The following is a 25,624-nucleotide window of genomic DNA, read 5'->3' as shown; positions in this document are numbered from 1 at the left end:
AATTTATCTCTTTCTCGTTTTATACAATTCGATTCAATTATATATTCCCTGCCCAAGTCTCTTTTGCCTCTCTCTTTCTCATTTTCTACAAATTCAAATTGTATATAATCGTTCTACACACTTATAATTATACAATTCGTTTTATACAATTCTCTGCCCAAGTCTCTTTCTCTTTCTCATTTTATACACTTCATTTTATACAATTTGCTTCAATTGTATATGTATAGCGAATTATATATATATATATATGTTTGCTACGGAGTGCAATTATGCAAATTTTGCTATATCATACAAATATATATTTTATATTTGCTATATATGTGAAATTTGCCCTAATTTCTACTTTACTCTTTGTTTGCTTCAATTTGTTTCTTTGGGACAATTATTTAGTTTTGACTTTTCACACTACATATATATAATTACGAAAGTTACCCTAATTTCTACTTTACTCTTTGTTCGCTTCAATTTGTTTCTTTGAGACGATTCTTTTGTTTCGACTTTTCGCACTACATATATATAATTACAAGATTAAAATATATTTTGATTTATTCTATGTATCTTTAAAATATTTATGATAGTTCAAGAAAATATATGATTGAAATTAGCATTCCTTAAATACATATGCATTACAGAAATAGTACATACAAGTTCAAAAACCAGCCGAAAGGCTTCATATTAAACACATCCCTTTCCCTCCCTGAGAACAATTATTTAATCTTCCTTTATAACATCAATCTCTTCCATGTAAAACCTATTTCTCTTTTATTTCACAGTGATTACTAAATCATATGTCAATCCACTCAGACAAAGTAGAATCCCAATTACAAAATGACCATTATATATATATAGGGGTAAACAGTTTTTCTTTTTTGGTCCAAAGGAGTTGAACAAAATCACTTGGTGAATTCCATAAGCCAAGTGTTGTAAGCACAACAAGCCTTGGTGAATCCATTAAATCCAGCCCCTTTAGCCAAAGCCTCAAATTCTTTCTCAGTCCTTTCTTTGCCTCCTGGATTATGTGCTAACATTATTACATCAACATGTACTGTATTCTTTGTGGAACTTGATGTATCTGGCACCTCTGGAAGTAAGCATTCTGCAATTATCACTTTCCCATTTGCAGGAACCGCTTCGTAGCATTTCTTCAAAAACTTTAAACAATGTTCATCGCTCCAATCATGACAAATCCACTGCACTCCATGCATATATTTCAATATTTTACATCTTCAAGTTTTTCAAAAGAACAAACTCAATCTGTATTCATTACCTTCATGAAAATAGCATCCGCTTTCGGCACACTAACAAACATGTCACCACCAATGTGTTCAACGCCTAAATAAAATTTAGGAAAACAATTACGTTAATTTCTCTGTGTATTCATAATCAACGATAAATCCCGAAACAAACAACTAATCAAATCATAACTTAATTAAGTTACCAGGGTAAGCTGGGGCATCTTCAATAACATGTGGTAAATCAAAGTTAATGCCCTTAATGGAGGGATACTTAGAGACAATCATGCTCACAGTAGCCCCTGTTCCACCACCAACATCAACAATGGAGTTGAGTCCTTCAAATCCTTTATAGTCTTCTAGAATCTTCTTGATGGATAAGGTGGTGTGATCGGACATTCCACGGTTGAAAACTTTGTTGAATCTTGGATCTGTTCCATGGTACTCGAATGCTGTCATTCCATATGCTTTGTTGAATGGGATTCCACCATCAAGTACTGCATCTTTTAAGTGGTACCTGTAATAGAAAAAAAATTTATACTACCCCATTCAAATAATAATTGATTAATCCAATTAACTCCAATATTTAGGGCTCGAACTGTTGAAGAAGAAGGAAACTAACGATTGGAAATACAAAAGCAATAGGTCAAACGCAGTTAATTGACGTATCTGCAGCAAGTGTTGATGAAGAAGAAAATTGATGATTGAAACATGTCAAAGGAACAAGTCCAACGAAGCTGACCGACGAGTTCACATCACTGCTGCTAATGTGACTCTAATTTTACAGCGGTGATGTAAACTCGTCTGCTTTTTAATCATCAACTTCCTTCTTTATTAACACTTGCTACAGGCACGTCAGTTAGTTGCATAGGACATGTTCCTTTGACATGCTGTAATCGTCAATTTTCTTCTTATTCAACACAAACAATCGTAGCACAACTCATATAATAATAAAATTCAATGACCATACCTGAAATTCAAACTCAGAAGACTAATGGTTGTAGTTAGAGGAGTAGGTGACTTAACTTCTGTTGTTTCCATTACATCAAAAACTTGTTGAAAAATAAGTATTTCCTCCGTATAAAAAAGAATAACCTTCTTTTCTTTTTAATCTGTTTAAAAAAGAATAAATTTCTTTTTTTGGTAATAACTTTTCAAGTGACATGTTCAAAACCACAAGATTAAAGGACAATTTTGTACATTTGACATAACTTTAATTTAAGATCACGTGATCAAATATCTTCTTTATTTTTTTAAACTATGTACCAAATCAAATTAGATTATTCTTTCGCGAAACGAAAGAGAGTAATTATTACTGGGACTACTTTTAAAGCAGAGATAGGTGGTTCCATATGATTTCTTTCACTTTTTATGTTTGGTGGCCTATCTTGTCTCAAGAGACCAAATTTCACAATACCTTCTTTTTCCAGTTTCCACACATACAATAAAAAAAGAAAATTTACACATAATACACTATTTCTCATCAATTGTCTGTTGTTTTGTCAATGGGTAGAATAGAATCAATCTGTTAAAAAACACGATAAAGTTCCAATAAGGGGTTGGTCATATACGTGTCAACATGATAAAGACTCAAAACCTACTTTAATTCACATCTAAAAAAGGTTTAGCTATGGGACAAACCACAGTTATTGTCTCAATGTTTAAATTCATTTTTTTTTCTAGTGGTCTGGAATATATGGCGTAACCAGAACGAAAATGAGAAAATGATACATGATTTGTAGTACTTTTGATTATCTCTCGTTTTTAACATTTTTACCCCGTTTCAAAACTAGACTATTTATTGAATTTTTTCATTTTAACTTTATATGAAGTATCAAAAGTAGACTTATTACTGAATTTTTTAAATTTCAAACTAACGAATGTATCTAAATATATTTTAATTTTATCATTTTAAAATAGTTATAAAAAACTACAATTAAAAAGGGACAAACATTTCTGTTGCAAAAAAAGACTAGAAAAATGAGAAACAAAAAAAATAGGTGTGTGGGGAAATTAAGTTCACAACATTGAAACACTCCTAATAACGATAAATTATAAGTTTAGTCATCTAATTATTAACAGTCTCAAATAAACCCCTATACTTGGTTGAGTAATTTAAAAAAACACGCCTCTTATGCTATCATGTCATCCACTATACGTATATGTAAAATTTTCTGCTGATATAATATTCACACATATATATATACACGTAGATATATATAGTAAAAAAAAGATACAAATAAATTAAATGCTAAAATTTAGTAAAGAAGTATGTTTTTTAAAAAACAATTTTTTCCCTTACCTCACCCATCCCCAACCCCACCACCCACGCACCCCTCACCCACCAAATTCTTAAAAATGTTTTGTTAAAAAAATTTTTATCCAACACCACCGAGCCCCTCCCTCCCCCTCCTCCATCCTTTTTTTTAAAAAACTTTTTATCCAACATCACTGACACTTTGAATCATTGTTATTCATTATATTATATTATAACGTTATTATACTTACGATGTTTATTATAATTGTTACTTAAAATATATTTTGTTGTATTGTTAAATTTCATTGTTACGTAATAATGAAATCTTATTTAATAGAACAATTGATTTGATGTGTTCCTGTTGTTACTTAATTTCTATTTTCAATTATATATTACATAATATTTCAAAATATTATATTATCCTTTTACCTTAATTACTTAAATCTAGTAAACCTCTCACACTAGAACAATTAAGGATATTTTTATAAATTTATAAATTAAAATACAATATGATACAATCAAAACAAACAATACAATCTAGCCAAACATTATATCTAATATCTACCATACAATAAAGTACAATACATTGTGAAATAATGGGTAACAATGATTCAAATAAAAAAAAATTAAAATAAAATAAATTTTCTTTCCTTATCCTACCCCCTACCTCCTCCACTACCGGCCAAAAAAAAAAGTTTAAAAGAGTTTGTTTTTTTTTTTGTGGAGTGGATGGGTAGTGAGGTGTGAGGTTGGGGTATTGGGTGAACAAAAATAAATTTAGAAATATTAATCTAAAAAATAAGTTAGTTATAAGAATATATTAACCTTTTGAGAAACGTATGATTCAAAATGAACCATTATCAATATAGCGCATAAGAAATGAATGATAAAAAGGGAATTTACCAGCTCTGCATGAGTACTTTATCTTGATTCATAAGCAAAAGTGGGGCAACAGAAACACCATCGGCATTCTTAGTCAAGAACTTACAAACCGGAGCAAGACTATAAAGGCGCTCTACACGTCCATCAGGGAGTGTCCTGAGTGTACAATTCAGAACAGAGTAAGTAGCAAGAAGCCTAAGCATTCGATCGAGCATTACCGGTGCATCTGGGTTCTTCGAAGGGAGTTGAGCCGCTAGCTCAGCAGGCGAAACGGATGCACCTGGACCAGCCTTAGCCATAAGTTCCAGAAGGTCAAGCTCTACAGCTGATTTTAAGACCATGGGTAGTACAGAGGCACTCGCCAATTGCATGGCGAATAAGAAAGTTTCATCCTCTGTTTGAGTTAGGCTTGTTGAACCCATCTTTTTCAATTGAATTGAACAAACACAAGAAGAAAATAAAAAAGATGTGCAGAATTAGAGGAGTGTGTGTTGCATTTTATATGGTTATATTTTGTTCACCAACCCCAAATTTGGTGGAGGTGTTGGCCTACAATTTGACCCCACAACGCACCACTAAGAATTAGTCATCCGTTGTGAGTTGAGATACCAATTTGACGTAGAAATGAAGTGAGCAACCACTCACTCAATTCACCTTACACGTTCACGATTCCATCGCGAATTTAAATTTATAATTTATAATTTTTTTTTAAAAAGGTTCATATTTAATATTACATAAGAAAATGTAATATTTATTCTTTTAACAAAACTCTACATGGGCTATAAAAGTTAAATCGTCATTCTAACGTGAAACGGTTACAAGTTCAATATTGAAAAGGCTTTTTAGACTTTAGTAACATATGGTCCTTCCTAATTTACTTCTTTATTTTTCTTAAAGTTATTTTCTAGATAATTATTTTAGATAAATTATAATTTTTTAAGCACGAGTGCATATATTTAAAAATAATTATAAAAAATACGGACTATGATAATTTACCTGCCTATTAAATCAAAATTGCTTTCAAGATAGTGTTTTATCAGTAAAGGGGCATTGCAGACGTAATGATTAAGTTAATAGAAGTGTATTATGTTTAACATATGAAACAGTTTGATAATTTTTAATATTATTTTAAACGAAGGTATAGGATAAGGGAAAAAAAGTTATTAAACATGAACATTAGAACTTTTTACTTCGTGCTTTTTTTTATTAGGATAAAATTATCAGTTACACATTTAAATTATATAAGAATTTTATTATATTTTGGACTTAATCTTTTTGTATATGTGAGAGTTTGATTACTATTCTAAAAATTCATAAATTATATTACACAAAAATCAATAAATTTTAATTTTTTCTACTTTATAATTCGTTTGAACTTAAATATGCATCCATTTGATCATCGAGGCCAACTCAAACCTCCTAGTTCGTGATATATTCCTATACCAAATCCCATTTTAAATTGAAAAATTGGGGACAGGGAGCTGTCTCACCTCTTCACCTCTCACTTCTCAATAAGAGAGCATTATAAAATAAATTAAATGCAATCAAAACTGAACAACAGAAGTGTCAAAGGCTAGAAACAAAAAAATTGCTTTCTCCGTCAAAGAATAATCATCTACGTAAGAAATAATTGTTCAATAATATTTGTTCAATTCAATTTTTTTTATATTTTTTTATCTTTATTATTAAATACTATTTATCATCTTAACACTTTTCTCAAAATATTAAATTGAACAAAATTTAAGAAAATATAATAATATTACCCCTATTATCTATTATTTCTTAAAAGGCGTCCTCAATAGTGAACAATTATTATTGAACATAACGATAAAATAAAAAATTGAGGTGAGCTATTGTTTCATTATTATTACTATAGAATAAAGAATAGAGATAGCAATATAATGAGTCGAGGCAGATGCGGGACGGGGTGAGTCTAAGGATATGTGGGGCGAGCATGATGCGAGTCGGGTTGAAGTGAGTTTTTTTTTAAAAAAGTTAATGCAAAGCAGGGTGGGTTGCGGGTCTATGCGATTTTATGTAGGTTCAAACTTAATTTTAAATTTTTACATATGTTATGAAAGTGAGAGGACATTATTTATTAAGATAATTTCTATAAAACTACTAAAATACTCAAGATAGTAAATGAAAACGAATCAATAAAAAATAATATAATTTCTTACATGTTTTCTAATTGACCTCTAAAAAATAAAATTGCAAGTCATTATCCTAATAAATTAATACAATTTAATAAAAAAATATATTTTTATTAATATCAAATTTAACTAGAAGAAGAAAATATTTAAAAAGTCATGCTGGGCGAGTTCAAAATGAAAAAAATTATCATACACAACAAGACAAATTAAAAATTTTACGAGTAAAACTGAACCTACCTCACCCGACATCGCCACATTGCCGGATAAAGAAGCAATCAAGATCCCAAACTTGCAATACAAATTTTACCTTTCTTCGTTTATAGTAAAATATGATAATTGCGTGAGGATTTTAAAGATTATATTTTATCAAAAAAGTCGGGAATTAAGCAAACCCAAGTCAAGATAGTTAATGGAAAATGGAGAATTTTCAATTGGTCCACAATGACTAATTATCCAACTAAAGATATAATCGTGTTACCTACTCTGATTTAACTTGTACATAGAAAATAATCTTGATTTATTTTTTAGTGTTGTAGTCAAAAGTATTATTATGCATAAGTCATAGCATAACAATAAAATTGATTCCCAAAAAAATAAAATATCAATTGTTAGAATAAAATATCCTTGTAAAAAATTATTGATAAAGAGAAATCTAATTATACTAGTCAAATTTTCAAGTTTCCCTCACCCCTTCATCCTAAAAGATCGATTAATAAAAGTTTTGTAATCTATCTTTCTCTGAATCTTAAATAGAACAATAAAGCCTATTGAGACTTCATTCTAGATTCAAGATTTAACATTATTTATATTAGTACTGACTATTGATTACTTAATTAGTCAAGATTAGCTTCCATAAGTAACACTCATATCCAATTATTCCTAAAAGTACGCTTAAGTTTTCAATTCCCACCCAATACCGTTGCTGTTTTCTCAATTAATAACATGATTTCCCGTGATAGTTGTGGTATATTGCATATTTTGAAGTTGCAATATTTAACATATATAATGTATAATATAATAACGGTATAAAATAGTCCAAATTAATTTAAAAAATAAAAAATAAAATAATGACGGAATATACTATATACTACCGTATAATGTAAATGTGTACGTGTTTATTAAAAAACAATTCCTGGTATATATAGAGAATAAGTTTAAAAGACTATACATAAGATACATATCAATATCCATTAAATATTCTTTACCTTAAAAAGCAAAGAAATAATCCGTATGAAAATATCGGTGCTTAGCAACATATGTATGTGATCAAAATTTACCGTAATATATAATTTACCCTCTGAGTTAGACGTGAAATCCCTTTGACATACATCTCCAATGTGAACAACTTCTTACTCACCAAACCCCTTTTTACAATTAGATTTGAATGTATGTACACAAATCAAATCGTGGTCGCCTTACTCTTATCTCGCTTATGTATTTGGTAGTTCAGATACATGAATACAGTGTGAATCTAGTGTGATTTACATATATCTGACTTGTTATTTGGTATGGAGTTATTAGATAGTGAGATAAAGTATAATCATTTTAAACTATAATGAGAATTAGTAAATACGATAAAAAAATTTGTGTAATTGAATAGTTTCGATTTTTTGAAAAAGGAAATTCCCCTACGTTGAAACGAGGCCCAAAATGCCCCCCTCGCCTAACGTTTAAGCCGATTTACTCCTCTAAGAAAGGCCTCTTTGGGGGAAGAAAAGCCTTTTACGGCCCATTGTGTGTGGGGGGAATTAAAAGGTTTACTACGGCTACTCCTCTTCTCCAAAAGAAATTCGAATTTTGGGAGAAACGATCACTTCTCCGGCTACCATCGGAACCGAGAAAATGGTTAAGAAGCTTGAAAGGTTGGATTGTGTTACTCCATTGGTAGTAGATTTATCTGATTCATCCACCGATGAAGGAACTCCATTGAGACCGGTATTCTGCCTCAAAAAGAGAGAGCAATTGAAAGAATTTGAAGAGAAAGAGGAGTGCTTTATCCTCGATTTTGATCCTTATGAATCTGTAGATATCTCAAAATTATCTGTTTCCAACAGTCTTGATGCTTCTGATCTTTCTGTTCTCGCCGAAAAAGGAGAGGTACATTTAATCTCTACGGGTTCTTTTGTTTTATTGTTTTAACCATTATTTGCCTTCAATTTCGACTTAAATTGATAAAATTGGGATTTCTCCATTAGGGCTTGGGGAATGCTGGTTGTATTTTCTTGAATTGATCAGAATGTCTTTATTTGAATCTCTATTATATACAATTGTAGACTATGTGACTTTCTGCTAGTTTAATTTTGTCTTATCTCATATATGCAATGTAGCTGCACTTACATTTAAATGTGATTTGACCACAAGATGAACTATTTACCTCTAAATTGAACACTACATACCCTTAGCATGAAATGAGATTGATAATCTCCTGTCAGAATTGGGGGTGAAGTGGTACAAAAGCGAACTTAATTAGTTCTTTAAATGTCACAACTTGAGCAGCATTATCATTAATCTCATTTCAATAGTCTGTCCAGTGGAGTTTTTTCTTGCTACTTATTTGGGGCACAACTACCGAGTATTGTATTGATCGTGGATGATGTTCCTTAATTTTACATCCCATGGAACAATTAAAAGGATGGATTGTTATATTTTGCTCTTCCTCCGTGGGCGATTCCTTATCTCTGGGTACTTACCATTTTTTGTATGTATCCTTGATTCTGCTTGTAGTGCTGGAAAGTGCTGGGTATAGTTAATTTTACTAGTTTTTTCCGAGAAAGACTCCTCATTTTCCTTATATCAACCATCATTTGGCTACCAGTTTTTATTATGTGCTACTGTATAGAATTTCTTGGCCTTGAATAATCCTTTTATTCTTAATGAATTCTATGGCTGAAATGATTATTGATCTTGATGGTGAAAAGGTGGCATGTCGGGACTTTCCACATCCAAGGCATGACTGCGCGAAATATCCTTTTTGGAAGACACCTCACCAGGATTACTGTGACATGGTAATATTTGTTACGTTTATTAATTATGTGGATTTTTAAATCATTAGATTAATCATTTTGGGATTCATTAGATTGGGATTGACAGATAGTTGTTGTAGTATTAAATTTTATCATCTTGTGTGCCTTGTATAAGAACAATTTTGTGCATCCAATTCTAGTATAATGTTCTTGCTTCAGGTATTTTAGTAGTAAGCTTCTGTTATTACTTACTCCTTTTAGCTTCTTCTATTTTAAAAGAATTAGGTAAGAAACATCTGCTGGTATATAGAAGATACTCCTGAATTACCGAATAGGGAAAACTGTTTCTTTCTAGTAATTTAAGTTGTGAGATGAGCGCTGCCAGTTATTCATTGGAACACTATATTGGCAGAACATACAATGCTTTTTGCAAGACAAGTTTGTGGTACTAATTTCTCTGGATTGTCTCTACCTTTATAGATTTAGTATTGCCATGAAAACTTTCTGGTTTAGGTGAGAGCTAACCTATGTTTGGTTGATGTCTGACTATTTATATGTTCAATAATTGGACTTGTTTGAAAAGAAAAAAATGTTTATCCAATCCATTTTTATATCCAAAAATGGGACAGTTCTGAATTGAAACTTTGATGAGTGTCTCTACAAACACTCTACACTCTACATTCTACTGTTGTAATACATTCCTTTTTATTGTTACTCTAGTTTTACGCATGTAATACATTCTAATTCTTTATAGCTTTGTCTTAAATAGTTGTCTGTTGTAGTCTTAAATTAATAATCTTGTGTGCCTTTGGATTTGGTGCAGTGTTATTGCTATGTCTGTGATGTGGCTGCTCCTTGCAAATCCTGGACTGGGAATTCAGCCCATTGCCATGCCATGAATAATGAGGCTTGGAAAGCTCTGAGGAATGCCCCTAAAAAGTAATTGAAGAAAAAGTATTCACAACATTGCAACTTTCCTAGACTTGTAAATTTTGTGTAGTGATGGCTCGGTCTGCCCATTAGCTGCAGTATGGTTACGTACCTAGTTATGATTTGGGATATTAAGTTGGATATGAGGTCTGCGTCTCAAAATTAAGCTAGATTTTTGTTGATATTTTGCTTAAGGTATGTAAAAATGTGGTATGAACATGTTCCTTCTAGTATATTAGCGGTTGAAGTGAAGTTCCCAGTAAATGCTTCACCTCAGTGGAAAATGATTTGAACAGCCCTTCTTGCTGTTCTTTTTGAAGCCAACTTCCTTGATTTTTTGTGTTACAAATTGCAATGTTGCGGATAAAATCTTCTATCTTTGCGAATACATATTAATTTTGCTTCTTGTATTCTTGTTATATCTACGAGTGAACATTATTTGAACTCTGGGAAGTCTTATAGCTCAATTGGTTGGCTACTTGAACTGCCACCTTATTGATGAGGGTTCAATGACGGAAGTGGATGATGATTTGATTCCAAATTGGATGAAGACTGTCCAAGGTTGAAGTAGTAGAAGGTCTGAAGTTTCATATTTACATCAGTCAGGCGTGAAAGCATTTTTATTAATTTGCAACTCTAGAAGATTAATTATCACTTTGATATAGTAACTAGCGGCTTAATCCACTTATTTGAACCCGATTGATTCATTTGCTACTTTTGACAAGAATAGAGTTATGAAGTTGGCCGAATATTACAATAATCAAATTAGTGATAACTAATTTTGAGATTTCAATTAGCAGATAATTTCATTGTCTATGCTTGAGAGTGTGACAGCAAGTTTGGTGGAGTAATTTTTTTAGATTTTATCGTAAAAGTAATACTGCACTCATATTTTTCTTATGTAGAAGCAATGTATTAGTTGGGACGATGAAATTGGGCGACAGTAAAGTAAATATCTTCCGGTTTTAATGACAAAACACTGTAAACAGTGAAAACCCCTTCCCCTTTCCGTGCCAGCATTCAGAAGCAGCAATGCTAGGTCTTATCGTCGAAAATGAGAAGATGCTTCAGGAGGATGACTGGATCGTGGAAGTCGACGATGATATGGATGATTCTGTTAACAATTCAGATCAGAGAGAAAAGAAATGTAAAAATTGCATTGATTGAAGTTTAGTTTTTGAACATGCACGAAAATTTGAAGTTTTGACCAAAAACTGGCCCATTTTGTTTAATCTGGCCAAATAAATATTTGAAGATGAATTTTCAAAATCTATGGCAAAACTACTTAGAGAGATGATGTGGTATTTGAAGACTCGAAGTTTTTGATTGCATGAACTAATTTGTTGTTACAGGCGTCGTTAATTCCTTGAAAGCTCTACCATTTGTGGCTATATACAAAGTCTTTGGTGCTCTGTTTTGGAAGTTTGTTATAGAAAAGAGATAGATGAACATGCATTTCACAATTGCAGAGTGGAATAGGGAGCAATTGGCTGAAATGAGGATGACGTTGGCAAATATCGCAAGGGACCTTGCTGATATTAAAATGACTATGGAAGATAACTTCAAGCAGATGTTGCTACCTGATAAGGTTTCTTTTGTTGCTAAACTTCTTAAAGATTTTATTTACATCCGAGCCGAAACGGACCAATTCACAGAACAGAATAAATAAAAACCGTAAATCATACTGAATTTAGTTAGGTATGGTACTAGTATATCATTTTATGAAACATAATATTGAAAATATAGAATCGAAATATCTAAAAAGAAATAAAGAACTGTATCAAAGAACGAGTGATTTATATTTGTCAGGTGAGATCGATTAAAGACTAACACATGAATTGATGAATAAAATATAACAAATCTTTGCAATATTATTATTTTTATTCAAATTATAATGGTCATGCTAGAATTTCAGAAAGCTTAAAAAAAACTGACATTAACATCGTTACTACAAAAATAAAAATAAAATTAATTTAATTCACAGTCCTTGATATATTCGAATTATTATTTTTTAATCCTAAAGATAAACAGGATGGATTTGAATTTCATAATAATCATTTTCTTATGCAATATTATTGAAAAATATGAAAGACAAGGTATAAATGGGCTGATGATGATATTGGGCTTTAATTACGGAAGCCCATAGGAGAGGAACCCTAGGATAAAACCTCACCATTTGTTACACTGCTTCCTGCTTACGAATTTTATCCTCATCCCTCCCCTTCCATCACACACAAGTAGCCATGCCAGGTCCCGTCATTGAAGAACTCGAAGCCGAGAAGAAGATTCAGGAGGATGAGCCCATCGTGGAGGACGTCAAAGAGGAAGACGACCACGATGATGACGCCGACGATTCTGACGACGACGAAGATGATGACAAGGAGGATGGTGCCCAAGGTATTATTTTCCTGCTCCTAATCCCTTTTTTAATCAGTTGTTACCTTTCGTATAATTGTGCTTGCTGATTTATATATGGTTTGTTAGTACATTCTATTTCGACGGCATTCATTTTACTGGGTGTTTTGAAGGTTATTTGATTGGATGAGCTATTTTCCTTATGCATTGCTTTGAGATTCCCTGCAATTTGTGGATAATATAACGCTTAGGATTTGTTTGGTTAGTAGTAATAAGTTAAATGCTTAAAGCCACTGTTTTCAAAAGCTTGTTAGAAGGAGAAAATGATTCCGATATTGTTTACTGACTTGTTCGAGTGTGCATTTCTAATTATGGGATGATTAAATCGTATGATTGATTTTATTCATCCTTTTGTAGCTTGTAATACTTCTTGCGTTGTAATTTGTTTATCTTAAAAGTTCCCTGCAAGTTGAACTTTTCGTGGATAATTCAGTGCATTGAAACTATTTGGGTTTTGTTTTTATAGTAGTAAGTTAAGTGCTTTATGCGACTGTTTTCAAAAGCTTGTTGTACATCATTTTTGTAATTCGTGATAAATGTTATGGGATTGCCAGTTTTTTGACATTGGATGATGTTATGTTAATCCATTTCTCTCTGAGTAGTTATTGGATTGCCATGATTTTGAGTATTGCATGACAGTATGTTATGTCTTTTTGTTGGTGTATAGCTTATTAGCTATTTAATGCAATACTTTTCCCGGTGTGCAGTCTTGACCAGTATTGATGTTTCAAGACTCCCTGCTTATGTCTTTGTGCTCGTTCTGATGATCCATTTTGTTTTGTTTTTCGCACAAAATTGTACATGATCTGTTTAACTTCCTTACATGGTAGTATGACATGTGAGATAACATGCCACACTGTATTATTCATGGCAATGTAATTCTTAGAAGAATATGTGTGGAAAATGATGCAGGTGGCAATTCTAAGCAAAGCAGAAGTGAGAAGAAGAGTCGAAAAGCCATGTTGAAGCTTGGCATGAAACCTGTTACAGGGGTTAGCAGGGTCACTATTAAGAGGACCAAAAATGTAAATTACCTTGATCATTCTTTATTTCATCTTCATTGGACTTGATATTTTTTTAAAAGAAAATGAATTTATGCGGATCATTTTGAATCACAATACTGCAGGTTTTATTCTTCATCTCAAAGCCAGATGTCTTCAAAAGCCCAAATTCTGAGACTTATGTCATATTTGGAGAGGCTAAGATTGAGGATTTGAGCTCTCAGTTGCAGACACAAGCAGCTCAGCAGTTTAGGATGCCAGACATGGGATCTGTTATGGCTAAGCCAGATGTGTCTGGCTCTAATGCTGCTGCGGAGGCAGATGAGGAAGAAGAGGTCGATGAGACTGGTGTTGAACCTCGGGACATTGATTTGGTCTTGACACAAGCAGGAGTGTCTAGGACCAAGGCAGTCAAGGCTCTGAAGGCCCACAATGGAGACATAGTCAGTGCCATCATGGAGCTGACCACTTAAGTATTTTTTTAGAAAGTTTCACTTTTCAATTCGTGCTCTATGATGAATTTTGGAAGAAGTTGTGCTTTCATTCTATTTTTGTTGCCCTAGTTAATTGGTGAACCAGCTATTGAGTAGTAGTTGCATTGTAGAACCTCAATGACCAATATCAAGAAATGAAGGGCTTTCTTTATTATTTAGATCTTTTATTTTGAACATGATATCTGACAATTCCATTTTGCCTGAACACAATAGCTTAAACATCATATGGTTGAAGGTATTTGCAATTACAATTTTCTGAAAGTGAAGGACATAATAATAGGGCAGCAGAGCAATACATAGTCTATTTCCCAGTACTAACTGGTTGAAAAAGATAGTGCAGAAAGTTCCAGCTTGATAGGAGCAATCCCTCTATCACCATATATATATATATATATATATTGTTCAGGTATTGATGACTCTACAGTTAGCTCGGATTTCTCCAGCTGTGCCTGTCAAGACACCTATTTGGCCCATCTTCGCCATTGCACTAGCAAATTTACTTTTCCAGAGGAATGGAAACCTAGCATTTTGTAGTACTTGGATAGCTGTAGTTGGATCTGTGAGAAGAGTTTGGTCGGATGTAAACAAGCCCCTGTTGGCCAGAATATCGGTGTAGTAATATTCATCAGTGATAGCTGGGGTAACAGGGTTCATTGGCACCACCAAACTTGCATCCGTGCTGCCTTCTGGACATTGCTGTTTCAACTGGGCTGCATAGCTTCGATCAAGACTGGGATCCTGGCTTGTTGTTGAGTTGAAGCTGTATAATCTGTTCCTGAAGGCCAGGCAATGAGATCGACCAATGGTGTGAGCTCCTAGACATCAGAGATCAAAGACTCAGTAAAATGTCAGTGCATATAACTTAAAACAAAGTGCTGCACTGCTGCTTACCTGATAGAGTAACCATTTCTTCTTGGGTGAGTCCCATGCTTCTGAAGTTTTGGGTGAGCTGGTCAACATCCAATGTAGGAGGGGGCAAACTTCTTGTCTCAGAAGCTAGTGAGATTCTGCCATCTCTTCTACCAGCTGGAACTTCATAGCCAAGTCCTCCAGTCTACAGTAATTTCAAGTGTGCAAGTAAGTAGTAATGTAACAACATACTCCGTGAAATTCCATTAATGGGCTCTGGAGATGGTAGAGTGTATGCAGGCCTTACCCTTATCCTCGTGAAGGTAAAGAGGCTAGTACTTAAGATGGTAATATACTTAATAAATCTTAATTTGTAGTATACTTACTATCACTACACTATCCCTAGCTGCAAAAGCGACTATATCAGCACAAGAAACAACTCCTTCACAAACAGATTCCAACCTAGCCTTTGCACTGTCAATGACTTCGAAACCTCTAAGGCTCGGGTTATTTGCTGGTGAGTCCTTCTCAGCTGAGTTTGTTGCGGTCGAGTCAATCAGCACTGATCCATCACAACCCTATCCATAATGCCAACAAAGGTTATCCGTTACAACAGATAAAATACATAGATTATGCAAAAATAATACGGACTTACTCTAACGAAACAATCATGGAAATGCATGCGAACAAGGCCTGCAGCCACTCCCTTATTTCTAAAGAAGGCATTTGTAACCTCTTGCCTCACAATGAACTCAGCCATACTACATGAATTATCATAAAATCCCACTTGAAGTTGTGCTTCTAACATCATACACTCACATAAAACCAAGAATATTAATGCACTAATCAACATTCTTACACTCATTTTTCTTGGTAAGCTTGACTAGCTTGATCATTAATAATAGATGTCAATATATAGGCCAGCCTGTGGATATAAACTATCAAGTGCATCCAAAGTTAACTTGTCTTGATACAATAGCTAATCTATAATATTTTAGTGCATGGTTGGAACGCAAGAAGCTGTAAAATTATACTTCCACCCTCCACTTTTACTTACTCATGTTTGACCTGAGACTCTTCTTATGAAGTAATAAATATAATTAGAATGACAAATTTTATTATATCGCTCTTTGAATTTAACAAATTCATTGTTTTGGAAAATGACTATAGTTAATTATATTGAGCATCTAAATTGTACAAAGTAACAATGAACATCTACTTTTAGTATCGTGGACTAAAACTGAACGGAGACAGTAAATAATAAAATGGTATATTTACTATATTACCTTTTGAATATGATAAATTCAAAGTTTTTGAAAGTGAAATTATTTCTAAAATTTTAAATTTTTAAAAATAAATTAAATAGTTATTTTTTAATATATTGTACGAATAAAAATGGACGGAGGGAGTATATAGGTAAGCAAAGATGCCCCAATGTTTTGGAAGGTTAAGGACAACTGGAGTTGGTCAGTGATTGACTATAATTGTACGTAAATACATTTTATTAGCTTTTTTTTTCTTTTGGTTAATGTAGGAACATAATAAGCTTGACTCATCCAATCTATTTTGTTGACTTCTTTTGCATGAAAATACAAAGTGTAGTGGTTAGACATTGATTTAACCCTATATTTATGCTAATTATAGTGGATTATGCTTGCAAGTGGGTCTTTTTCTTTTATTTTACTTCTTAATTATATGTCTTAAATCAAATGTATAATCATTGAGTTACGTTAACTACAAAAGACCTACTCCCAGTTTTAAAAAATGTATCAAAGGGTTTTACAAATAAGAGTATGACTTTTATGCATTGGCTATGTAAAAAATATATTTACACGGTTTTATTTTATAAACATTAGTTGATAATTTGATAAAAATAATAATCTTACTTACTAGAGCTGTCAATATGGGCTAACTCACCTCATCCGGGCTAACCAATACAGGCTTCGACATTTTACGGGTCAGGCCGGGCTAGCCAAAGCCATAAGTACATGAGCTATTGACTTGTCGGGTCAGCCCACTTTTTTTAAAATTATATTATTTTTAGAATTATAAATTAAATATATTATAATATTAAAATAATATCATAAATATCGACAAAACAATATTACACGATGTAAATGTTATTACTTTTTAATCAAATCCACAAATAAAATTATTTTTATAATATTTATTAAGTTTTTTTTTAAAAGTAAAAGTATAAATATCTAAATAGAAATAATAACGTAATTTTTTGGACTCTCTTTAATTTTAAATTTTAGTATTATATTATACTTTTTAATTAATTTTTATTGACGCACAGGCCGGCCCTACCGATATTTATCAAGCCCCACAAATCAGCAGACTTATTCAGACCGGGCTAAAAAGCTCTTTTCTCAAATGGGCTCCAAAAATTGTAGTCCTAACTTATTAAATCCCGGGTTAAGCCAGGCCGGCCAAACAGGCCTAACCCGCTCTATTACTTACTATCACAATTCACAAGTTAATATCATTGCTAGTATAAAAGAAAATTCTTAACACCGTGCATGCATAAATAACTTAAATCCAAGAATGAATATGATATCTTGGACCCGTGACTTGAGATTTTGCAGATATATTGGAGTTAAAACAGTATTCACTAATTAATGTTTAATGTCGGCATTTGATGGTTGAAATAAAATTTTAAACAAGGTAATATCACATGCATCTAATTATGCAACCAGAAAATAAAAAATATTTGCCCTGTGTATAAAATATTTCATGCAAATTATTTGAAATCAATTTCAGATGTTAAACACAAAAGAGGTAACAAAAAAATGAATCATGCATATAGGATCCTGAACTTAAGTGAGTGTTTTCTGCATTAGCTGAAATATGTTCTCTTCAAGTAGGAGCAGAATTTTAAGTACTATAGTAATGACTGCACAGGTAAGCTAGAAATAAAACGATGTGCACAACCGAGTAGCGATGTAGCAGTATCAGCAAGCAGAGAATAGGAATACGTAGTGTTCCGTCTACTCTACAATATATACAGTGTATTCATATATCGACTGGAAAGAGTAACATCAACATATCTTCGATGCAACATCTCATGAGATGTCAAACATACTCATCCTTGGCAACATGCTCCCAATCTGATGAAGAATTATCATACAAACCTGATGAGTGGTGATTTCCCAGTCTGGCCTTCCTATTTGAATGGACAATTGGATCATCCGCGACAGAGAGAAGAAACTGTTTCATGGAGTCATATCCAGAACCATCCGTGTAAGACCCAAAGGAGTTATATCCTTCACTGGAATTAATACTGTGATGATAAAAGTAAGGATCTATGACCACATTTGCTCTCTCATCGTTTGATACTTCTCCATTTATCAATCCGTGATTCTCCATATCTGCAGAACCAGCAGCAATCATGTCCACATCCTTTTTAACCTCCATAAACGGTGAATTCAGGTTGTCTCCCCGGCGTGTTAATACATTGAATCTTGCCATAACAGAATCCTCAGCATCATTAGTGACCATATCTGGATCCTTTGCCTCCTCCATGAAAGATGAATTCAAGTTGTCTTCCCGCTGTCTTAAGATGTTGAGTCTCACCTTAACAGAATCCTCAGCATCATTGGCAATCACATCCTGATCCTTTTTCTCTCCCATGAAAGATGATTTCAAGTTCTCTTCCCGTTGTCTTAGGATGTTGAATCTTTCCATAACAGAATCCTCAGTGTCACTGGAAACTATATCAGAGGCTTTTTTCTCTTGCATGAGTGATGAACTGAAGTTGTTTCCCTGTTTCCTTCGGATATTTAGTTTCATTGTAACAGAATCCTCAGAATCACTGCCAACCTTAACAGAATCATTTTCCTCTTTCATGAATGATGAATTCAGCTTCTCTTCCCTTCTGTTTAAAATATTGAATCTCTCCATTACAGAATAGTCAACGTGGACATTTTTGCTTGAAGTAGAGGGACTCTGAGAGGTAATCTTTGACGCTGAGTCATTTTTAGCTTCAGGTGCCACCGAGGAATTCAGGTTTAAGCCTGGAGAAAATTTGAAGTAAAAAACCTTATTGGCGACAGCCACATCTACTGAAACGTCTGAAACAGAATAAAGACCACAACTGCGACAGAATCACAGCACAGATACCAAACTAAACAGCTTTTAACTTTACCTTGGCTGAATCTATGCTTCTCCATTTCAATCTTCATACGGTCAAAACGAGATTTATAGCTTAAAGAACATAACTTTGCTTCAGCTTCAAGCCATAAGTTCTTGAAAAGAAGGGCTTGGGGCTGCATTCCTTCATCAGAGAGAAAGTTCTCATTGAGGACTTTCTTTATAGCCTGCAAGCCTGCCATATTAGTAGGCCAATAACATAGAACTCTGGATGGTTGGAACTCCTTCAAAGTCTCATTTTCAACATTGAATTTACAAGACCAAAATTTAAATAATAATTTCACAACTTACACATAGAGCATACCTGGACCACTTGTTCTTCATTTGAATCTCCCAAGTCATCTGCAGAAGTTAGAAGGGGTGAATTCTCAGTTTTCTTACCATTGTTCTTGCTCTTATCTTCAGGCATGGGCTGATTATCGAGGCCACAAGAATCCCGATCAACTTCTTCCATAAACTGAGGGTGGCCTGTCTCAGTGCCCTAGAGGAGAAAATTACAGTTATCTACAAAATTAGGCTAACAAACACGGCCTGTAAAGTCTATGCACAAATAAAGAACTTAAAACTTAGATCCAATCATTCGCACATAAAACAGAAGGGCACATAATGAAAATACCCAAAGTTCAATAAGATAAACAGTACTGACCCAGTCAAAGGCCAAAGATACACAACAATCAAAAGTCAGAAAGCTGACACAAATCCTGTAAATTCGATAAGAAAAATGACATACTAAAACTTAGATTCATATTCTTGCATACGAAACAGAAATGCATGATAAAAGTATTCAGAGGTCCGACAAAAAACGGACTGACCCAGTTAATAGTCAAAAGGGTACCCTAATGATTGAGGTTTTCTTATTTAAACAACAATACTTCATGGACAAAAGACATCCCATTCTAGTATTAAGGTCTGGAAGGAGAAATTTAATTCCACACTGGTAATGGTAATACTGCAACTGCTTCCACAATTTGAACACATTCGACACACCTAAAAAACAAAATTAACTAGTTTGCTCTCTCCTGAAAACGTACCATATAAGAGCGATGAGATTCTTCAAGCCTTTCAAAAGTGTCATGCTGGGAAACCATTGTATCTTTTGTTTCAATCTTATTAACAGTACATGCACCCAGATTGGTAATTGCACTCTTAAGGGTGTCATAGTCTTGACCCTCCAGTAGACATGCATTAGGCAAGCATTGAGATTTAAGTAGTTCCGAAAGGTTATGAATTGCATGCACAAGTGTTTGAACATCCAGCTTTGGACTTGATCCCTTTTGATATGGTTGGGCCTGCTTGGCATCTTCTTGAGAAGCTGGCGAGCGTAAAACATTTTCTGCAGCATCTAGTGCAACTACTCCACCTTCTAATGTGTCATTGAGGTTCAAACCAGTGTGCATATAACCTTCAGGCAAATTATGCTTTTTGGGTTCATATTGGTGGCCATCAACACTAAGGTGCTCGCCCCAGGAATATTGTTGTTGACAATCATTTTCAGAGTACTGAGGTAGACTATATCCTTTGCTAGGCTTGTTCAGATCTTCAGAAAATTTAAGTATCACACCATTGCTGGACAGATCCACAGGCACAAATGTTCCTTTTGTGACATCAATGGTCCTGAGTTCTTCGGTGGTGTAGTTATTAGTACCAGTGCCTACTGAAGGAACAGAAAGACCATTTCCAGCATATACACTATGCTTATGCAGATTTTCCTCACCAAGTTTCTTCAAGGAAGTTTTCCCTGAATATTCTGCTGGAGGAAATAAAGGATTGCATTGACCAAAATCAGAGAATTCTACTTTGCTTGTTAAGATGCACGGGCTTGGAGCTTCAACAGAGTCGCCAAGAGAAACACGAAAAGCAGGAGCACCTTTCCAGCAGGGTGAATCTACATTTGGGTTATGAAGATCTAGAGCATCTGAACATTTCTCAGCAGAAGTCACAGGTGGTGCACTAGTGCACGGAGCTTGAGATCCAGATCTTTCTTTAACTGCAATCTCTATGCTATTGCTGCTACAAGGACGGGTCGAGCACAGATTGTTTACTGACGAAGATGCAAAAAAATTGTTTTTGATCTTGTCAAAGTCCGGCGGTGTGCTTGAGCCCAAGGAGAACTCTTTGATCGGAGAATCTATTGGTAACCAAGTTTCCTGACTCTTTAACAGGTTACAGACATCTGATTTCTCAGTGTTTGTAGCTCCAGTTTTGCAAATATCCACATTTTTGTGCAAGTCTATCTTTGGTGCGAAGAAACGGCTTCCAGAAGGTGCTGGTCTGATAACCACTACAGGAGAAGATTTTGATGTGGATGTAGTATCACGGGGACAAGAATCAAGGGGTTCGAAGAATTTCTCATGTGGAGTAAAAGGGTTTTTATAGTTCAAGTAATTACTAGAAGACCCTAAAGAAAGACCCACTTGGCAAGACACGGGGCTAAATGAACCCATAGCTGTTTCTGAGTTAAGAGACTGGTAGATTGGTTCTTGAGTGAGATACGATTTGGCATCCATATGTCCCATACTTGAAGGCCCAGTATATACTCCATCAATAAAATTTGCAGCACCAGAATCTTCTCTAGGTATGTTCGCACCTTCAAGGGAATTACCTACAAAATGACAGACATCAAAAGCCTCAATCAGATAGTGTTATTGCAACAAGTTTAGACAATTAGAAAAATGACAGATACTTCGTTTAAGCTCCAAGTTTAAACTAGTTAAACGCATAAAGAAACCCTCACCACACATAGAGATAAAATCGCATGAATCAGACACGTAGAAGTAAAAGACATTTAACTCCGTGATATGAATAATTCGTCATTGACATAAGAAGTTGAAATGGTTTTTGTAATCGATGAAAATTTCTAGGTCAGGAATAGTACAATAATACTCATTGACTGAATTAAATTTCTTTCTTTTTTTGGAAGAACATAAAAACTACAACAGTACTTCGGTAGTGAAAAGCAATTAAAAGATTATTACAATAACAAGCATAAAACATTGAATGGTTAAAACCCATACAAGTCAAATTTGACATTCTAAATGCAAATATAACAAAAGTTAGATACACTCAGAAAGCAAATTCACACAGATAAACCAAAGACCTGTACAGCTTAGTAATATATTCAAAACAATAAAAATGCTGAAATTATAAGGCTGCACTATGCCAGAAGATATACATTCACATCAATGTTCAATTGTATAAGGAATACATTGTAATTTGGAACAATGAGACTACAGATAAGAACGGAAATTACCTTTAGACATGCAATTCCTGTAACCATATGAAGCACCAACATTAACATTCCCCGAGGAAAAACTCCCATCAACTCCTTTCCTCTCTTCTTGCTTCCCATCAGCCACTTTACTAAAAAAACTCCAATGCGGGTATTCTAAGCCAGACAAGGTCTGGGTATAATCAACTTGCGAGGAGGATGCATCAACATGAATATTACCAGAATTAGGCAAAACATCAAGCGAAGGTTCATTGAAAGCCGACGAGGGGTGTTTATTGCTCACTATGGAAGGCACATATGGGGCATAATATCCCTCACGGCCAAACGAATAGGTTTCAGTCGAAGCATTAACAGTCGGGTTAGAAGTTGACCAAAAGTGACTACCTGGTTCAACTGAATCAGCAGGGGTAAACTCAGGTGATAAAGGCATATTACAAGTTGTGGGCGCAGAATCAGTAACTGAAGGGAAAAAATTGTATCCAGTGGGTGATGGGTCAGCAGCAGCATACTGCCATGACTGTCCAAATGGTACTGTACCGGTATAGGATGAATCACTGAAATTCAACAATTGGGTTGAACCCGTTTTGGAATTGGACCGATCAACAGTAAACGGTGGAGCTAAAGGTGATAAATTGGAGAAGGATGATGAGGAACCCCCATTACCGAAAGACCCTAAACCCATCATCTTTTTAATGAGTCAAAAACAATATTTCAATCCACTGATCAAAACCCAAAAAGCTTTAATTAGTCTAAACAATTCTAAAAAACAAACAATAATATCAAGAACAGGTAAAAATTCAATCTTTTTGACCAGAAAAACAGGAATTAGAAATCGAAAACTCAGAGATTATAGAATGAAATTGAAGAGAAAATACCAGAGTAGAAATAGTAAGGCATAAGGAGTCTGAGAGAGACTCTTCACTTTGGGTCTTGTGCCTCTTTCGTCTTCCCAAACTATAGTGCTGAAATTTGGCTTATTCTGTTTTCGGTACACATATTTTCTTGATTTCGTTTACTTTCAAAATTACCATCTTGCCCTAAACATCTATTCCACACCCGGCGAAGAAGCCGAAGTTAATGTAATTAGCTACGCTAATACTCCTTCTATCCATTTTTATTTGTTCGTGCTTATACATTAAATAATAATTAATATAAATATTTTACGGTAATACATCATAAGATATTATAAGAATACATGTGTAATATTAAATAATTTAAAGAATAAATAAAAATGAATGGAATTTTAAAATAAATGTTATTTTAGAAAAGAAAACAAAAGGCAACAGAATTGATATAGTAAATTATATTTTTGTTTATTATTTTTCCTACTAAACGTTAAATAAACTAAAGTGACACTTATTATGATATATGAAAAAAAAAATTAACACTTTTTAGTGCCTTGAAATGTGGATTTTTTTATTAGTAATGAATCACTGAATATTCACAAATTTAAGATGGTTAATAGCTATTTGACTGCTTATTAATTATTCATATATTATGATAACTGTGTTATTACTTTACATATTTGACGTTAATATAACTTCAAAACTAATTCAAACATAATATACTTTCTATATAAAAGGGATTAAAATCTGTTAAAAATGGAATGTATTTAATTAACTATCAAAAGGACCAGAATAAAAATTAATCAATATTTGAAGATCCAAAATTATTATCATTTCCCCGAAGGACTAAATATTAAGTACCATTTACCAAACAAATATGGTAACTTGCAACTGATATATGGTAACTTGCAATTGATTTTATTTTTTATTGTTATTTTAGGTTTTTTTTTTCAATTGGTGAGAAAAAGGTGTACTACTTATTTGAAGAAAAAAACAAAAAAAGAAGTCAAGAGATTGAATGAGGAAAATAAAGAAACAACCAAAAATAATTAGTTATAAGTACGACAAAATAAAGAGAACATGCCCATATTGTTAATATTTTCTTGGCTAATTTCTAGTTCATAAACAAATTAATAAGAGGGTGAAGTCATTTTGCCAAGTCATTTAGCATTTCAATAATAATTAAAATGAAAGTATTATTATAGTAACAATATCTTATAACTTGAGTATAAAAATGTGGATAGATTATAGGAATTTTAATATATTCTCTCTTTTTGTTTTTCTATATCTTTGTTGTTAGATGTGTAACTTATAGGGTTTAGGACTTCGTTATGTATTTTTTAAAGGCTTTAACAATTGTAAATGGCACCTAGAAAAAATGCACCAAAGTGAAGTTTTCGATAGCATTCGTCAAACTATTACAAAATGTAAATTGGCTATTTCCCAAAAATGAAGTAGCGAATAATAATATGATCAGTCGAGCAGTATATTAAAAATAATTTTTAGTGACTATCAATTGTTGCTGAATATGTTTATTAGAGACAATTAACATTCTTTGAAAATGTTTTTAAAGTCTATAGTGACAATAAATCTAATGACAATTAATTTTAGCTCTTTGTTTATATATATATATATATATATATATTTGATTCAATATTCGTAAAGCTTATAGTGACATTAGATTCAATAAAATTAACTAATATGGGCAAGATTTTAACACTCATTGTTAATGTGTTTCCTAGATACATATGAAATACACTACGTATGCACTATACATGTGTATTTGGTGTGAACTTCTCTATGTATTTCAGATCTGTCTGAATCCACTTGAATATAGTGTATCTAGAATAAATTACACCTAATTTTGACTATGTACATCTTAAAATACAAGTATCTTTAATTACAAGTTTATATTCAAATCCAAAACAATTTTTGAAGTACCTAATCTTTCATAAATAATTACAATCCATACCCTTCATTCATTAAGGATGAAAATTTATTAATTGATACTTTGTATATTGTGGTATTATTAAATTTTTTGATCATAAATTACTCATTTGTCAATGATATTATAAGAATATAGATATACTCTTATAGTAAAGATATATATACTCTTATAGTATCATTGACTAATGAGTAATTTCTTAACAAGAAACCTTAATGATACCAACACGTGTGTGTGTCTGTATATATACATATACATATATATATATATATATATA

General features: G+C 33.1%; 5 protein-coding genes across 5 annotated transcripts; 2 read left to right on the top strand and 3 right to left on the bottom strand.

The window, feature by feature from the left end:
- Positions 1–578: 578 nt before the first annotated feature.
- Positions 579–4,837, bottom strand: LOC107015050 (caffeic acid 3-O-methyltransferase). The gene is made up of 4 exons (XM_015215211.1): positions 4,393–4,837; positions 1,439–1,749; positions 1,268–1,332; positions 579–1,190 (listed from the first exon to the last, which is right to left on the bottom strand). The coding sequence occupies exons 1-4, from the start codon at positions 4,791–4,793 to the stop codon at positions 894–896; spliced, it is 1,074 nt and encodes a 357-aa protein (XP_015070697.1). The 5' UTR covers positions 4,794–4,837; the 3' UTR covers positions 579–893.
- Positions 4,838–8,203: 3,366 nt separating this feature from the next.
- LOC107013813 lies at positions 8,204–10,825 on the top strand. Its single transcript, XM_015213687.2, has 3 exons — positions 8,204–8,621; positions 9,443–9,529; positions 10,311–10,825. The coding sequence occupies exons 1-3, from the start codon at positions 8,367–8,369 to the stop codon at positions 10,428–10,430; spliced, it is 462 nt and encodes a 153-aa protein (XP_015069173.1). The 5' UTR covers positions 8,204–8,366; the 3' UTR covers positions 10,431–10,825.
- A 1,767-nt stretch (positions 10,826–12,592) lies between these two features.
- Positions 12,593–14,487, top strand: LOC107015078 (nascent polypeptide-associated complex subunit alpha-like protein 2). Its single transcript, XM_015215244.2, has 3 exons — positions 12,593–12,814; positions 13,745–13,857; positions 13,959–14,487. Exons 1-3 carry the CDS (start codon positions 12,661–12,663, stop codon positions 14,304–14,306), a joined length of 615 nt encoding a protein of 204 aa, XP_015070730.1. The 5' UTR covers positions 12,593–12,660; the 3' UTR covers positions 14,307–14,487.
- Positions 14,488–14,584: 97 nt separating this feature from the next.
- LOC107015077 (peroxidase 5-like) lies at positions 14,585–16,055 on the bottom strand. The gene is made up of 4 exons (XM_015215243.1): positions 15,832–16,055; positions 15,563–15,754; positions 15,219–15,381; positions 14,585–15,142 (listed from the first exon to the last, which is right to left on the bottom strand). Exons 1-4 carry the CDS (start codon positions 16,039–16,041, stop codon positions 14,730–14,732), a joined length of 978 nt encoding a protein of 325 aa, XP_015070729.1. The 5' UTR covers positions 16,042–16,055; the 3' UTR covers positions 14,585–14,729.
- Positions 16,056–17,982: 1,927 nt separating this feature from the next.
- Positions 17,983–23,579, bottom strand: LOC107014564. Its single transcript, XM_015214532.2, has 6 exons — positions 23,433–23,579; positions 22,579–23,276; positions 20,360–21,930; positions 19,633–19,809; positions 19,324–19,495; positions 17,983–19,192 (listed from the first exon to the last, which is right to left on the bottom strand). Exons 2-6 carry the CDS (start codon positions 23,240–23,242, stop codon positions 18,252–18,254), a joined length of 3,525 nt encoding a protein of 1,174 aa, XP_015070018.1. The 5' UTR covers positions 23,243–23,276; positions 23,433–23,579; the 3' UTR covers positions 17,983–18,251.
- Positions 23,580–25,624: the final 2,045 nt, after the last annotated feature.

Source organism: Solanum pennellii, chromosome 3, assembly GCF_001406875.1.
Source record: "Solanum pennellii chromosome 3, SPENNV200".
Lineage (NCBI taxonomy): Eukaryota > Viridiplantae > Streptophyta > Magnoliopsida > Solanales > Solanaceae > Solanum > Solanum pennellii.
The sequence above is the reverse complement of the archived record's forward strand: the minus strand, read 5'-3'. Positions and strand labels throughout refer to the sequence as shown.

Excerpts from the sequence above, each read along its gene's own strand:
- LOC107015078 (XM_015215244.2), top strand. The coding sequence starts at position 12,661 with ATGCCAGGTCCCGTCATTGAAGAACTCGAAGCCGAGAAGAAGATTCAG. Across the intron at positions 12,815-13,744 it reads CAAGGAGGATGGTGCCCAAG|GTGGCAATTCTAAGCAAAGC; the intron begins GTATTATTTTCC and ends AAAATGATGCAG. Across the intron at positions 13,858-13,958 it reads CTATTAAGAGGACCAAAAAT|GTTTTATTCTTCATCTCAAA; the intron begins GTAAATTACCTT and ends ACAATACTGCAG.
- LOC107013813 (XM_015213687.2), top strand. The coding sequence starts at position 8,367 with ATGGTTAAGAAGCTTGAAAGGTTGGATTGTGTTACTCCATTGGTAGTA. Across the intron at positions 8,622-9,442 it reads TTCTCGCCGAAAAAGGAGAG|GTGGCATGTCGGGACTTTCC; the intron begins GTACATTTAATC and ends GATGGTGAAAAG. Across the intron at positions 9,530-10,310 it reads ACCAGGATTACTGTGACATG|TGTTATTGCTATGTCTGTGA; the intron begins GTAATATTTGTT and ends GATTTGGTGCAG.
- LOC107014564 (XM_015214532.2), bottom strand. The coding sequence starts at position 23,242 with ATGATGGGTTTAGGGTCTTTCGGTAATGGGGGTTCCTCATCATCCTTC. Across the intron at positions 19,810-20,359 it reads AATCTCATCGCTCTTATATG|GGCACTGAGACAGGCCACCC; the intron begins GTACGTTTTCAG and ends TTTCTCCTCTAG. Across the intron at positions 19,496-19,632 it reads ATGAAGAACAAGTGGTCCAG|GCTATAAAGAAAGTCCTCAA; the intron begins GTATGCTCTATG and ends GCAGGCTTGCAG.
- LOC107015050 (XM_015215211.1), bottom strand. The coding sequence starts at position 4,793 with ATGGGTTCAACAAGCCTAACTCAAACAGAGGATGAAACTTTCTTATTC. Across the intron at positions 1,333-1,438 it reads AGATGCCCCAGCTTACCCTG|GCGTTGAACACATTGGTGGT; the intron begins GTAACTTAATTA and ends AATTTTATTTAG. Across the intron at positions 1,191-1,267 it reads CGGATGCTATTTTCATGAAG|TGGATTTGTCATGATTGGAG; the intron begins GTAATGAATACA and ends CATGGAGTGCAG.
- LOC107015077 (XM_015215243.1), bottom strand. The coding sequence starts at position 16,041 with ATGAGTGTAAGAATGTTGATTAGTGCATTAATATTCTTGGTTTTATGT. Across the intron at positions 15,755-15,831 it reads TCCATGATTGTTTCGTTAGA|GGTTGTGATGGATCAGTGCT; the intron begins GTAAGTCCGTAT and ends CATTATGGATAG. Across the intron at positions 15,382-15,562 it reads CTAGGGATAGTGTAGTGATA|ACTGGAGGACTTGGCTATGA; the intron begins GTAAGTATACTA and ends AAATTACTGTAG.